The sequence below is a fragment of the Trachinotus anak genome, unplaced genomic scaffold, assembly GCF_046630095.1.
Source record: "Trachinotus anak isolate AG129_WGS33_773 ecotype Australia unplaced genomic scaffold, CSIRO_AGI_Tana_v1 ptg000013l, whole genome shotgun sequence".
NCBI classification, from domain to species: domain Eukaryota; kingdom Metazoa; phylum Chordata; class Actinopteri; order Carangiformes; family Carangidae; genus Trachinotus; species Trachinotus anak.
The window spans coordinates 13,681,889-13,696,635 of NW_027273864.1; the positions used below are offsets into that span (position 1 = coordinate 13,681,889).

General features: G+C 39.9%; 1 protein-coding gene across 2 annotated transcripts; it reads right to left on the reverse strand.

Moving 5' to 3' along the window:
- Positions 1 to 17: 17 nt before the first annotated feature.
- Positions 18 to 14,634, reverse strand: LOC139630871 (LIM domain and actin-binding protein 1-like). 2 transcript variants are annotated; one of them, XM_071494657.1, is made up of 10 exons: positions 14,484 to 14,634; positions 11,462 to 11,604; positions 10,862 to 10,907; positions 6,791 to 7,234; positions 4,650 to 4,704; positions 4,331 to 4,416; positions 3,577 to 3,655; positions 3,334 to 3,365; positions 3,096 to 3,226; positions 18 to 2,913 (listed from the first exon to the last, which is right to left on the reverse strand). In XM_071494657.1, the coding sequence occupies exons 2-10, from the start codon at positions 11,581 to 11,583 to the stop codon at positions 1,824 to 1,826; spliced, it is 2,085 nt and encodes a 694-aa protein (XP_071350758.1). In that variant the 5' UTR covers positions 11,584 to 11,604; positions 14,484 to 14,634; the 3' UTR covers positions 18 to 1,823. The 2 variants fall into 2 exon arrangements, with proteins under 2 accessions (XP_071350758.1, XP_071350757.1); XM_071494656.1 differs by having other exon boundaries at positions 3,096 to 3,229.
- Between the last annotated feature and the right edge of the window lie 113 nt (positions 14,635 to 14,747).

Genomic DNA, 14,747 nt, shown 5'->3' on the forward strand with positions numbered 1-14,747 from the left:
TTCTGTCACGCTCCAAATGATGTATAATAAATATTATCTTTATTAGCATTTAAAGTTTAAACCCTTAATAATATAGTTCAGAGATGAAAAATATTAAAATGTATACAATATTTAACTACAGCAGAAGTACTTGCAGATTCACAGTAAGCACTGGATAGTATTAGCACGAGATCGATTCATGGTGTCTTAAGAAAAGAGTATGAAGGTTGCAAAAATCAAACAAATCAAACCAATTTCTTTTAAGAAGATAATTTCTGTCATCCAGTTAAGAGTGGGTTTTTTCTTCGGCTTCATATGCATCATGGCTTGTCTACTCTGAAACAGAAACGAATGCTTTTGTCAGACATTTGTTACAATAGGTAAATTAAGAAAGATAATGTATTGCAACAATAGTCTGAAAGAATGATGTCCCTGTTTAGTTCACCTTAAGTGCATAATGTCTAAAATTGTTCCTCAACAGAGACAAAAAAAGAGAACAGTGAGTCTAATAGCTAATACAGATGTACCATGAAAAAGACACGGTCAGCTTTGTGGAAATTGTGGATTTTCTTATTGATAAATTTTAATTGTGTCTCAATAACAGTTAAAACTGTAATGCCCAATGTGACAGTATACAAATTGTTATTTTTAAAAAATATTCTGCAGTGCCAACATATATTCCACGGCACATTATAAAATACAAAGTGTTTCACATACAATATAAATCAGATTGCATTTGTAAATGTTACAATACAAATCCAGAAGGCCAAAAGAAATGACATACATTAAACTAGACTGAAAAACTTAATTAGAATTATTAACTTAATTAATTATATTTTCCCCTTTTATTGTGGTAATGGTGGTTAGAACAGTTCTGACCTGGAACAGATTACAAATTTGCCATTAATTGTAATGCCTTTTTGACAGAACTATAGTGGAGCTCTGACTCCCACCAGATAATATACCAAGGCTGTTTCATACAGTCACACCTGTGGTTAAGAAAACCTCTTTGTCCCAACAGCTGTAGTTGCATTGTTTTATGAAACCAGGGAGCCCCCTGCAGGATAGAGTTATTATTGATCACTGATTGCTCTGTATATGTATCTTATGATAATTCAAGTGCTGTGAAAAGGTAAAGGCTCAACAACAGTCAAAACATTAAATTACATATTGTCTGCTGTATTGTATCCTAACAACATGTGAACTGGCACAACTTGACCATAGATGGAGAATTCAAAGTAATTTTCCAACTAGGCTAAAAGTAAAACCAAACTAGGAAAGCACAGAGTCCCATGAGAGGAGATACCATATGAAGGCAGATGCTCATGTGGGACAGTGTCTTCATCCCTGAGAGAAGACATGGTTTGTACAAAGCTGGCAATTTGTAAAAATAAAAGCTTTAAGAAACAGAAATCTGTGAAGGTCAGTTCGGCTTTAAAGGAAGGGCAAAAGAACAGATCATTAAAAAGCACTTTTATGTGTCACGTTAAGTATAATGTTTTTTTAGGACACACTGCCTGCAAATAATATGCCACTGATGATGCATATAATTATCAGAAGATGAAATCCAGAAATGCACTGATTGAGTTTAGTAGATTCCCACCTTCCAGTATAATCAGGAGTCATATAAAAGCTGTTTTATATATTTTTACAGTATATAATTAAAATGTAAAAAAAAAAAAAATCAAACATCTATACTTTAGTAATTAAAGGCAGTTGTCAAATCAAATATGCACATACACACACCTATTACACATTGCTGAACCTCTAAAACCAAAATCTGGCAAAGCTAAATTTATGAGCTACGTATAAACTGAGAAAACTGTTATATGATGAAGATGTTTCTATGAGTCAGAGTCCTCCTCATCATAGTAGCGGTTCTTCTTGATTATGTCCTCTGCACTCAGCTCCTCAGCATCACTTCCTTCTTTGTCGTCCTCCCAGAAGCCCACATCCTGGGAGGTACGGTTCTGTTTTGGCTGCAAAGGTGGTGAAGGGGATGGTGAGATATCTGGAGAGATGCTTCTCAGAGAGCTTTCTTCTGCTGCCATCTTGTCTGCTGCTGCCGAGACGTTTTCTTTCTGTGCTTGTTTGTCTCGTTCTTCCTGCTGCTTGTGCAGAGTCTCCACATCCTCCTCTGAGATGATCTTGCTTGCACTTGCTGGGTCTTGACTTTGAGGCACTTTCTGCTCTTTCTTCTCCTGCCGCTTCACCTGCTGCTGCTCTGCTTTATTTTCTTTGGGTGATTTTTCAGATGGGTTTTTCTCCTCGAATGATGCTCTCCATTCCAGTAGGGACTTGAGAGGGCGACGAGGCTCCCTGGGTGCCAGACTTGTTGCAGGCATGGGGTTAGCTGCGATTGTAAAAGGCCGACTGCGCTCTCTTAGAGAAGAGCTCCTCCTCAGGCTCTTCAGTTCAACGCGCTCCGAGCTCTGGAAGGATGATGGCACCTCTTCCTCCGGGGGCCACTTGGCTCTCCAGGGTCGGCTTGAAGTCACTCCCTCTGTGACTGGACTAAGTGCTGCTGTCCCAGAGTGGCTCTCACCAGCCGGAGGAGGCCAAGCAATCCTCAGCTTGCGTGTCTCAGCCGGCCTCTCTGTAGACTGATGTTTCTCACCAGAACTAGCATGCGTCTGCACACGCGTCTCCAGTAAGGTGGTCATGTCTGTAACCTTCACCTGTGGGGATGTTTCCACAGTTGGGGTCAGCTCTGTGTCAGAGATGCTCTCAGCTGGACGCGTCAGTATCACTGATTGCTCTGGTTCTTTTGGCTTCACTGCTTCTTCACCTTCTTCTCCATCAACTCGAGGCTCCCACAGCTCCTTGTGAGGGCGATGGCCAAAGCCCTCATCATAGTTGCCTTTGGCTTTAAACAGCTGACTGAAATGGGGCTTGCAGTAAACATTACCATGCAGAGAGGCGTAGTTCCCAAGACTAGAAACAGAGAGTAGCAAAGATATTAGTTTCCCTAATGAGAGGATTTTAGATTCTTTGATAGATTTTGATGTTTGTGGTTCTTGAATATTCACCCAATGAGTTGACACTATATTTTCATCAAAAGATAAGATGTCAAATAAGAATGAAGGATAAACTGTACTTGGCAATGAGAGACTAACCTGAGCTTTGTGTTGCAGTGAACGCAGCGGAAGCAGCTTTTGTGGTAGACATTCTGATGGGCCACCAGTCTCTCCAGAGGGTACACTGTCTTTGAACAAGCGAAGCACGTCTCCATCACTGGTGGGCAGAACTTCTAAACAGACAAATATAGTCACATTTATCCATAATCAACAGGGGCTGAAATTGGATTTCTACTGATGATTTATGCATGTCTCCTGCTTGTGATGACTGACTCACCCTGGGTGCTTTGGATGGCTCGCCACTCTCACCTGAAATACACAAAACACACAAAGCGTAATTGTCTGTTGCTCCTCAGAAGCCACTAAGATCCACTGAGAAGGGCATTCAAATCAAACTAGATCTCGTTCTAGGTTCAGTGATCTGGGTATATTAATAGTTCACATTAGATATTAGCAGCTATACTGCATAAATAATATTTAAATGGAAATAATTATCCGTCAAATATCCACCAAGACTCACCATTGCACTCAGGTGCAGGTACTTGTTTCTGAGGTACAGGTGCAGATGTTTTTGGAGCTGCCACCTCTGGGGCCACAACCTCCAGGAAACACGGAGAAAAAAGGGAAAATAAAATCTTGTGTTAACTGGTTGTTATTTCTGGAGTAGGTAGGAAGGAAGAGAATATAAAGAATTAGAAAAGGAGCAAACAATAGATATACTGGAACATTAGTGGATAGATTTAGAGAGAAAGAACCATAAATCATCAATACACAATGTTGTGTCTATTACTATGTAAACTTTACTTTTGGCTTGTTATGGATTTGTTCAGACCTAATTCAAAACCCCTGTGCACCAGGATATTCATTTTAGACCAATGCTTAATAGTCTAAGCATGGTAACAGAGACGTATTTCTTAATACACAATATGAAATACAGTTAGAATATTTTTATACGTTAGATTTACATTAGATTTACATGAGATACATTAGATACATAAGATTTCTAATTGATATGTGAAAATGTTCATAAACAACATTTGGCTGTGGCTATGGCTGTGATTTTAAACTGCTGTTATGATGAAGTTAAGCTTTGCTGTTTAATGAAATCGCTTTATGATTAATCGGTCTTTTATTATAACATTTTATTCAAGAACCACTGTAAAATTTATAAGACACATTTAACACTTTCTTTAAACGTACTTTAGAGATGTTATATGTTTGTGCCAAAAAGTTCAAATGTGCATTTTAACTCAGCTCATATTGTATTAACTCACAGATCGTTTAGAAACAGCAGCCTGGTATTTCGCCATCTTCTCCCTGAGGGACGTCGACTCCAGCACTCTGTCAGATACAGACAGACCTGGAGCAGAAGAGATGTTCACACTCATGCTTTGACTGACTCACATGAAAACTGTACCTTCATTTTACTGAAACAGTGATTACATATTAGTTAAGTATTATTCATAATCCACTAGACAAGTTCTTTTGGGATTAAAGGTTAAAGGGTATGAATGGAGAATTAATTTAAGTTCAGGTACCTGAAGTCAGTAAATTATTTGTGTACTCTATGTGCACGAGTGTGTTTCTCTTTACCACTACGTTGGTCCATGTCTTCTGATGAAGTGCTGCGCAGTGTTGTCCTGCCGCCCTGTGAGAGTAAAATGATTGATGGGATCAGAGGGTCAGTTTACTAAATCAGTACTATAAACTCCTGTAAGCACCAGCTCTGTTGGCAGATATCTACGTCCACTACCACTTCCACTATCTACGACCACTACCGTTTGTTTATCCACAATATTATCATTCCAAAATTACCAATACCAGAAATGAGTGACAGAAAACTCAAATTATTTATCAAAAAAGATTATTCGGGTTAAAGTTGTCACAGCCTTTCACATGCAGATCTAGTTTAGACACACACTTGTCATGTATGTGAGGCACTGCCTGATCTGTTTCCCATGCCTACACACATTATACATGTCATTAGGACTGATGTAAAAGCATCACACACAGGTCAGCACTGTGTTGAGGAACATGACCAGAGCATGAGCCGGCAATGTTAAACAGGTAGAAGGTTGTGTTCTTATAAAATCCAACAGCTGAAGCAGAAATTGTGCTCTGCATTAAATAAACCTCTTTAAAGGAAGAGCAGGGGTTTAGTTACAGAAGAAAAATGGAGGCAAAGTAAAGGTGATGTCCTTTCCAGTCATCTATTTCATACTCGTGCAGAAAATTTACCTGGACAGCCACCAACATGCCTCTGATCTGCAGTCATGAGAAACAAAAACTGTTCCATTGCATTTTACTGCAAAGAATGAGCTTCATATGAGAGCATGCATGCCCACGTGTCACCAACACTAATGAGTAAACCAGACAGCTCCTCTCCACAGTTATCCTTGTACACATGAGCGGAAAAGACTTTTGGCCAATTAAAACAGCCCATTTCTTCAGGCTGTTTCACTGGAACTATGGAGTCCTGTTGTGCCACAATCGTCCTCAGCCAAATGCTGTAAAGCTCCTAGTCTAGCTGGTTAACATTCACCATTAAATGTTTCACTTCTTCTTCCCTAGTGCTGACGTAATGGTGTTAGTCATACTACTAAGAGCCACTTTCAGAACTGGAGAACCTCGACACCATGGCAAAAGTGACACAGTGCAAGTTAAAGAAACGACAGGATAAGATGGTTGAATTGACTCTCATTTGATTATGAATGTTAATTTACAGCTGCAGCACATACACAGACCTGCACAGCACCAACACACACACACACACACACACACACACAAAAAACCACTCTAAAACTGAAGGCCAGGACCGCTGGGGAATGCAGGATACGCACTGTGGCTAATGAAAAGTGAGATAAAGACAGTTGCTCTTGAGAGGTGATCCTCTGAAGAATGAAACAGCCCTAGGTCAGGAATGTTCCTTCATTCCTCTGTTGAGGAAGGTGAAGAGTGGAGTGCTTGTTGTTTTGGGTTGAGAGGTATGAAGACACAGAGCGAAAGTTGGGGGGGGGGCAAAATCCAGGTGGAAATACAAGGAGCAGAGAACACTGAGAAGAATGCATGTGGAAAGAAACCGAGTATGAAGGGAAAATCTCACATAACTAAGCTCAACACTGAGTATTTCTGCACAGAAAGCAGGCTCAGTGGCAATAGGACAATAAGACATTTGCTACAGCTGAATGGGAACATCATCATCATGGTCAGTAACTGGTGACTTCCTATCTCTGTTACATTTACAGAGCAATAAGCTTAGTAAATTCCAGTCAAAGTGTTTTTCTTTCAGAGATGCAAATTAAAACATTTTTGACTTTCTTCTCAAGAGGGGTTCAGAAAATACAACAGTGTTTTACAAGACTGATCAACATCAGTACAATAAATCCCACTGTCGTAGTTACAGCTAATGCCTGAGAAACATGGCCAAGATGCACAGCTGTTAAAGCAGTCGATAAAAAGAAGAGAGAAGCTTAATTTGATCGTCAATATGATCTTAATGGATGCCTAAAGTTTGCACAAACAGAACTTTTGTGGCAGATCTGTAAGTAATTTAAATAATCTAATTATCAATATAGCGAGGGAATGTCCTGGTGATTTTTTTAAATGTGCCTGAAGAAAAGTCTGCCAAGGCAGAAAATCATGCTCTTCAACACTCAATCTGTCCATAGCTGCCTTTTGCTGTTATTTACTTATGATGGACAGAGATAATAGCAAGCCAGAGCTAAATGTATTACCTTGCCCATGGTGTCCTCCCCTCTCTCAAACTTCATCTTCAGGTTGTTCAGTGGCACTCTGGGTTTTTCATGAGAGGCACAGGGGCTGGTTGGAACTTGCTCTTCAAGCTTTTCAGGTCTTTCACTGTGTGTCACCTCATCCCTGTCCATCCCGCTTTGTTCTTCAGCTTTGGATACTTCTGGGGCTGCTGAGGGCTGCTGGACACGTCTGGCTGTAGGTTGACCTCCCTGAGGTGTCGGCAGGCCAGGGCTCTTTAATGGAGGGAGGGTTTCACTGATAGAAGGAGGCCTGGCGAGGGCAGGAGGCCTACAGTGAGAGCTGGATTGGCTTGAATGTGGGACAGAAGAAGGTTTGTTGCGGTCAGTGTTCTCCACTTGCTCCCAGCGCTTCTTTAGAGCACTCAGGTTGCCTGACCGCAGGGAGGGCGTCGCACTCTCAAAAGACTGAGGAAGAGAGGAACAAATTAAAAGCAGTTAAATTGTGAGTATGTCAAACTTTACATGAAAATGACTTCACAAACTCTGTCAGTCCAAAGCAATTCTTTCATTCTCCACGCATGCTAAATTATACAAGTATTTCCATTTGGCAGCAAAGCATATATTGTACCAAACATACAGCTTAAGCCTCAATTCAGCACAATGAAATAAAGGAAATGCCAGAGACTGAACTAGGCTTCACTGACAGATTAGGTGAACAGCTGTTCAAAGTTGGTCCAGGAAATAGATGTTTTGCTGCGGCTACTGAATGCAACGATTGGCAAGGCTGAGCGTGCAGGCAGATTTTTCAGCTACATTCCTTTCTACACGACAACTTCACCTTTCCCAAAAAACACTGAGGTGGGCTCTGTTCACCACTCAGTCATTCATGACAACAAAACACGCTGAGCAGCAAACAGCACAACAGAACAACGGGAGGCACACTACTGCTATGTGACCTGCAGGAACTTCCTTAATCATAAAAGAGGAATGATACGTTGAAGAAAGAGGATCTAGACATAAGAATAAATCACAACTGTATAAGTGAACTAATCAACTAATAAATCTTAGTGAACAGTATAGGTTTTTGTTGGGAAGCTTCCTGCTTAAAGTCAGGTCAGCAGGGGACATTTAAACACTACTACAATATTAAAACTACAATTCCTCAAAAAACAAACTACAAATGCATTTTAGAAGGTTAGACATGACAAACAAAAGTGACAGAAAAACAGAACCACCTTATTGCATTAGTACATCAAGTCTAAATATAAGTTATATTGGGCATTAATAGGCAGAAAGGCAAAACAGAAAGAGAGCAAAGAAGAAAGAAACAAGAACATGAGCCTAAAGGACTGAACAAAAGGGACAAAAACCCCAAAGTAGACACAAAAAGGAGGCACAATTACTGTCTTTGTGAGGCAAGTCCAGGGTGGACAGAGAAAACTGGTCAGTGACGAAGATTGTTGCTCGTTTTTTAAGCAAAAAGAAAAAGAAAGAAACCGCTGTGAATGCGATGGAGCAACCAAACGAGGTGTGACCACAACTAGACAGCAAGGAAAGTGAGAGTCCCTTGGTTGGTCCTTCTCTCCAGGTCAGTGTGCTGAGAGACAGTGAGAGGTAGAGCTCTCCCAGATGTTAGCAGCTAGACAAAATCTGCTTGTAAGAGTTAGCCCAGCCCCTTTGACACCAGGAAAGTGAATGAGAGAGTCAGAATACCCAGGAAACCAGAGCAGGAAATGATACATTCAGGGAAAAGTTAACTCTTTATTTGCTGTGTTGGCTTTGACATTTTTCCATTCTTTAATTATTTCTGAAGATAATTCAAGGAAACACTATATCTACATAGCACTTATCTGTACCAAGGTTTTAGATGAGGCAGAAAATGACACAAAATATGGACTACAAGACAAAATGGAAGGAAAAATACCGGGAGAATAAAAGACAAACAAAAGCCATTCAAAAGTTAATCACGTGAATGAGTCTTAACAGAGTTTTATACAGAATTTTAAACAGTACTCTGAGAGACAGAGCGCGAGATACTCTGCAAAACTGTTCCACAAAACACAGACTCAAATGACAGATCCTCTGTCTGTTCTGGACTTGAGTCTTGCATCAGAATTTAGCTTGGGGGCCATAGATTTCTGAGCTTTAAAAGTAATTGCTAAAATTGTCACATTAGTAATAAAGCTGACTGAAATTGTGTAAAACAATTTAAAATACGTGCAACTGCTTTCTGTACAAGCTGGAGATGAAATTGACATGATTGATACATATGTAAAGGCAGTAATGATGGAGAGTATACACACTGTAAATGTGTGAATGCTCCTTGACAAAGCACTCATGGATTTACCAAACCCATCATACCAAACCGACCTCGTGGTTTTTGATCAGCGGTTGAATATACTGGAGTAGATGACCCAGTCTGTTCTGACTCACACTGAGACAGACTGAACACTGTCATGTGCTCTTGCTGTTCTATTGAGTGATTAATTTTTGTCCTGTCAGGACTGTTTGCAGATTCTACAGTTGAGGGAGGAACATTTACCACGAGAAATACCCTCACATCAGTGTGAATTGTAATAAATTAAAATATATAACTTTGCTTTAAAACCAAGTTCCTACGCCAAATGAAAATTCTGGTGGACAAAACAAATATCTCAAATTCAAAACATAATTATCTTTAACTTATTAATAAATCTGTTATGTATTATGATCAATCATTTACTCTAAAAATGACAACAATGACAGATGCCCATTGCCAGTTACCAGAGCCCAATGTGTAGTCCAAAAACACCAAAGGTTTGAATGCCACAAAACAGAAAAGAAAGCTGCAAATCTTCACATTTTGAGAAGCTGTAACTGAGAAATACTTGGTGTTTTTAATAATTTTCAGTCATTTATCTATTTTCTAATCTACCCCCCCCAATGCCCCAACACACACACACACACACACACACTTAGAAAGACAGATGGTCTTTTACGCTCTCATTCAAACTTGGCTCAGACACATCAACACGAGTGTTATCCTCAAATATTTTAACTAGAGTTGTTTCATATCCCTGTAAAAGTGGTATCAGCTCATGACCACACGTACTATCAGTTCCTGAAAATTTTTACAAACGATCACACTAAAATCAGTATCAGTATTAAAGATGAACCAGACAACTTGAACTTGTATTGCTTAACATAAATTTGCCTTCAGAGCATATTTTCAGTTCTGTCCATTCACCACTGCATCTAAGGGAGAATGGAGGAACGTTACCATAGCAAATTGTATCACGCATCAGCAGGAGTTAAAAAACAAAGCCTCCTTGACAGTGTCATTACCAGCTTGACCATTAAACAAAGACTAAAGAAGCCAACAATTTTTTAAAGCAGCTGGCTCACACGCAGTGGTAAACACTCACAATATTACACACAACCACAGCAACATTACCTTATATTTCTTCATGGTATTATCTGATCAGTAATTCATTTAATCTCAATCCAGGTTTGTTTATCAGTCTTTCACACTGACAAAGCAGCTAACCTACAGTTGGAAACACAGAGAGGGGATTACACTAAAGTAGGATTATGGGTTTGATAGCCTGCCCACTGCAACAAGTGGCCAATGAGAGGTCAGCCAGGACAAGACATTTGGCCCAGACAGTATGTTGGCATGGTGAGTCTGTGTGCGTGTGTGTGTATGTGTGTGTACTCCACATCTCAACATGCAGTAATTAGTTTAGCACCATCAGCAACTACTGAGCAAATTAGGCAAGACATGTGGTGCGCACACGCACATGCACGCCCACAAACACACACGCACACACAAACACACACCCTTTATTTAATCATTTAGTTTGCTAGGAGAGGCTCACCAAAACGCTGTGAACAAGATGTATCATAGATTTAAAAACAGTGAATTACAATTTATCCACTGAAACATTTAATATTTATGCGAGAATCCTCAGTCTTCATTTGTCTATTATGTATCAAATTCAGGAACAGCTGTACATTTCATAATCACTAAGTCAGAGATGTCTATAAACTGACGCCACTGGGAAATAAAACATGTCGAGCATCCTGCTCAAAAAGCTCAACAGAAATACTTACTCCTTTTTTCTTCTCTGTGCTTAACTCCTCAGCAGCTCTCTGGTACCTTAAAGAGAAGGAAACAACACTGACCTCTGGTGATAAAAAACAGCATATCTGCTTTCCGAGAAATCGTGGAATTTGTTCTTTCTGAAAACTTGTGAGGTGTTCAAGAACGAATACAATGAAATTGTTCTACTGTAGTTTTGAAATGTTTTATTCTAGATTGTATTTTAGTTTTGAGCTTGCTTGGATAAGATTTTAATTTTTACACTTTCAATCAGTATTTTTTTTTTTTTGAGCAAACAACCATTTGAATAAAGGTATGTTTTATAATTAACAAGCACTATGTAACACAAACAATAAATCATAAAATATTGAGAATTTTACTTGCATTCATTGTCAATACATTGTCAGCTAAGTCACTTGTTTCCTGGCTGCAGCAATGAAATGCACAGGCAGACTCAACAACACTCCAATCATTGTAGTATTACCATGAAGCGTGAGAGGTAGTCATGTGGGCCAAACACAATGTATTTAGATTTCACTTCATGTATTACAGACACAGTTTCACTAATAGATATCAATAGCGAACATTCATGAAAACCAGGTGATACTCACTTGGAGAAGCGTTCAGCAATGGCAGTGCTTTTCCCTCGGCCACTGACCAGTGACAGCTCCTTCGCAGTGACACGCAGAGACTGTGTCGCCCAGGACCGTCGATTGAATGCACTGCTTTCCATCTCTGCTAAATATGTGAATACCTGAAACACAAACGCATCCACTGTGAGCGATGTGTATTATAACACCAGTTGTCACTCTTTACTTCTAAATCATTCCCCAAATCGTTGCTCTCACAGAACCTTCAGCAGGAAAAAAATGCACTTGAGTCATATCACTTACTGCCACCTTATGCTGCTGGGCCTATTCCTAGATTTGGTTCTGTAACTTGTTTTGTCTGCATTTGTTGGCAGTCAGTCCTTTTCATCTCAGTATAACAACTTGACATCTACTCGCTGTGTGCTTTAGACAATAGAAACCACCCTGCTGACACTAATGCATGGCAAGAATAGGCAAAATTTACATAAGACAAAAAAGGCTTTGTTTATAGGTAAACAAGGCTAAAACTCTATCCTTTAGAGGGTCGTTGCCAGAGTCCAGTTTTCTTTTAAACATGCTCTCTGTCATTTTACTACTTGTCCCACCCCAACTCCCTGACATAAATACCAAAATGTGCATGCACATACTGTATCTGTGGTCATACAGTTACGCCTGCAAAGACACAAGTCGACATGTTCAAACTTGTGCTCCAGTTTGTGCCGCTTGACTGCAAGATGGAGACACAAACTTCAGACTGCTAAGCTGAGTGTGAGCACATTATCATCATGAGAGGATAACTCGCCAAGGGCAACATTCATGGTGAACCAGAGAGTCCCATTACACACACAATTTTTCCTTAACTTCACTCCCAGCTACAGAGAGATGATGAGCCTCTGATACAGTTTCTGTGTCTGGAAGGAACGTTCAGACAGTACGTTATGACCCTGTGTTTAAATCACTGCTGGGCACAGCTGACAGCCTCAATAATCATAGCTCTAACTATCTGGGTTGTCTCACCCAGTTGCACCTATTACATCATCACTCAGACACAAAGTGATACTGGAGACAACACTGGCAAGTAGTGTGAGGACTTTGGACTGAACTGAATTTCAACATAACCCCGATTCTAAACACTCAACTGCCAAATACAACTACACTTCTGACTGTATTACCTACAGACTTACAAATGTGGACGAATGCAATATTTAACTAGACACATTAAATATTAACAATATGTAATTATATATAATCATATGTGATTATTTTCATTTCTGTTGAGCTAGTTTTAGGGTTTCTAGAAGGGCAGAGGAAAAGGTTAACAAAAGAAAAACTGTCATTATACTCAACACAATAATGTGAAGGATGACGCACTACTCAAGTACTTTTATTAGGTTTCTTATGTCCAAATAGCTTGGGGCTAATTACTGTTGCCACAGATTTTGAGGCCTGACAAGCAAGTTAGAGTACTTTGTCAACTGATCAGTTGTACGTCACACTAGAGTATGTACCATCCGTATTGAATCAGAACCTGGGTTGAAGCACAAAAACACTGTAACTTGATGGACATGCTGAAAAGGGTGCTCTTCATTCTACTCTGTTAGTCCTTTTGCAGGATATCAGCTGAAGCCTATCCCAGCAAGCACTGCATGAAAGGCAGGGACACACCCTGGACAGGTCACCAGTGCATCATAGGTAAACTGAGTTTAGAGTCGCCAGTCCACCTCTTTTGCATATCCTCAAACCATAGACGGTTGAAGGAAGCCAGAGCAACTGAAGAAAACAGGGGGAACATGAATTCCCCACAAAAAGAAACAAGGGTTGAAAATCAAACTCAAGGTCTTCTCGCTACAAGCACACAAAGACAATAGATGATGATGTGAGCAAAGCCATCATGTGAAAATCAACACACAGCAGAAAATGTCACTCATTTAAATAAACAACTGGGTGGGGCCATAGCATGCTTTTCCTGTATTAGAAAACCATCTAAATGCTTTAGATTGTGACGTTCTCTGGCATGACCTGGTTTGGAAACCTTAGGAAAACAAATAAAACTGTCTTCACAGTATTGTAAAAGGAGCAAGTACGACTAGTTTAAATCAACATATAGTTCACTGTTCACATAGGTACAGGGTAAATTATGATTTCTTTTCACATTATACTAGCACTGACAGCTCCACACCTCCTGGCATTATATCATATATGGCATGTGTTTTCTGAAATCAAGCTTTAGAAAGGAAAGCACTGAATAATCAGAGGTAACAAAGGAAAGAAAGTGTAAACACTGCCTTTACAAAGGTGGGCCTGTTTTGGCAGGGGGTGAAATACACTGCAAGTGGAGCCTTGAAACCTTTACAGGCTATCTGAAATATGAGCTTTTGAAATCTGATAATCTAAGCGCCACCATTTAGCTTGATCTCCATCACTTGCTATCAGTGAAAGGTGGATACTGACCTTTAACCTCACTTTAAACCAAGTTCTCCTTAACAACAAGCAAACACAACAGGGCTGTATACAGTATGACTCATTAGTCAGGAAGAGTCCGCATAATTGCTTAACACATGAAGAAGAAGCACCAAAAAGTTGTTTAAATGGAAATAATTGAGCTTGAAGTGAAAATCAGTATTGAGGTGAAGCAATAAGGAGACACGACTTATGTTGGCAGCGCTGCTAGGGGACCAACATGTTATTTTAAGAACTGTAATTACAATTGATAACACTGTAAGCGATTGGTTGAGAGCGTTTGTGTCTCCTGGTAAAAGAAAGCTAAACTCTGGTTATATAAATATAGCTATACAGGTTTGTTTTGATCTATGGGTATAAATGCCAGCCTGAGCTGAGTACAAACTCAGCAGCTGGACTGGTTTGGCATCGATTGTCTCGAAAGACATGGAGTTCTTTAAGAGCACATGTGTTACAGAAAAAATGAACGCCTAAATGTAAACACTCAACTTTTCAAACTACACACACTTGGTATTTTTTTTATAACAGGACTTAATAAAGTCAGGTACATATTTTAATGTCCTTGAGTTGAGTCTTCTCTTACCTGTGCGAACTTCCGTTGAGTCACTCTTTTTGTGAAACCTTGAGACACCTGACACTCACTGCCGCCGCTGCGTCACCGCCCGGTGCGGAGCGGCAGAGGTGGGGTGAACAGAAAGGTGTCATGGGAGTGGAAGAGCCAAGTCATGTGATTTCATGGTCCAACGACCTCGTAGGTATTACATTACCCCTACCTGGTGCGTTTCTGTCTGCGCTTCTGTGTGCGCTTTGCATACCACCCATTGAAATTCCTGAGAACAGCAGCTCT

Excerpts from the sequence above, each read along its gene's own strand:
- LOC139630871 (XM_071494656.1), bottom strand. The coding sequence starts at position 11,583 with ATGGAAAGCAGTGCATTCAATCGACGGTCCTGGGCGACACAGTCTCTG. Across the intron at positions 4,417-4,649 it reads AGACATGGACCAACGTAGTG|GTCTGTCTGTATCTGACAGA; the intron begins GTAAAGAGAAAC and ends CTTCTGCTCCAG. Across the intron at positions 2,914-3,095 it reads CACTGCAACACAAAGCTCAG|TCTTGGGAACTACGCCTCTC; the intron begins GTTAGTCTCTCA and ends CTCTGTTTCTAG.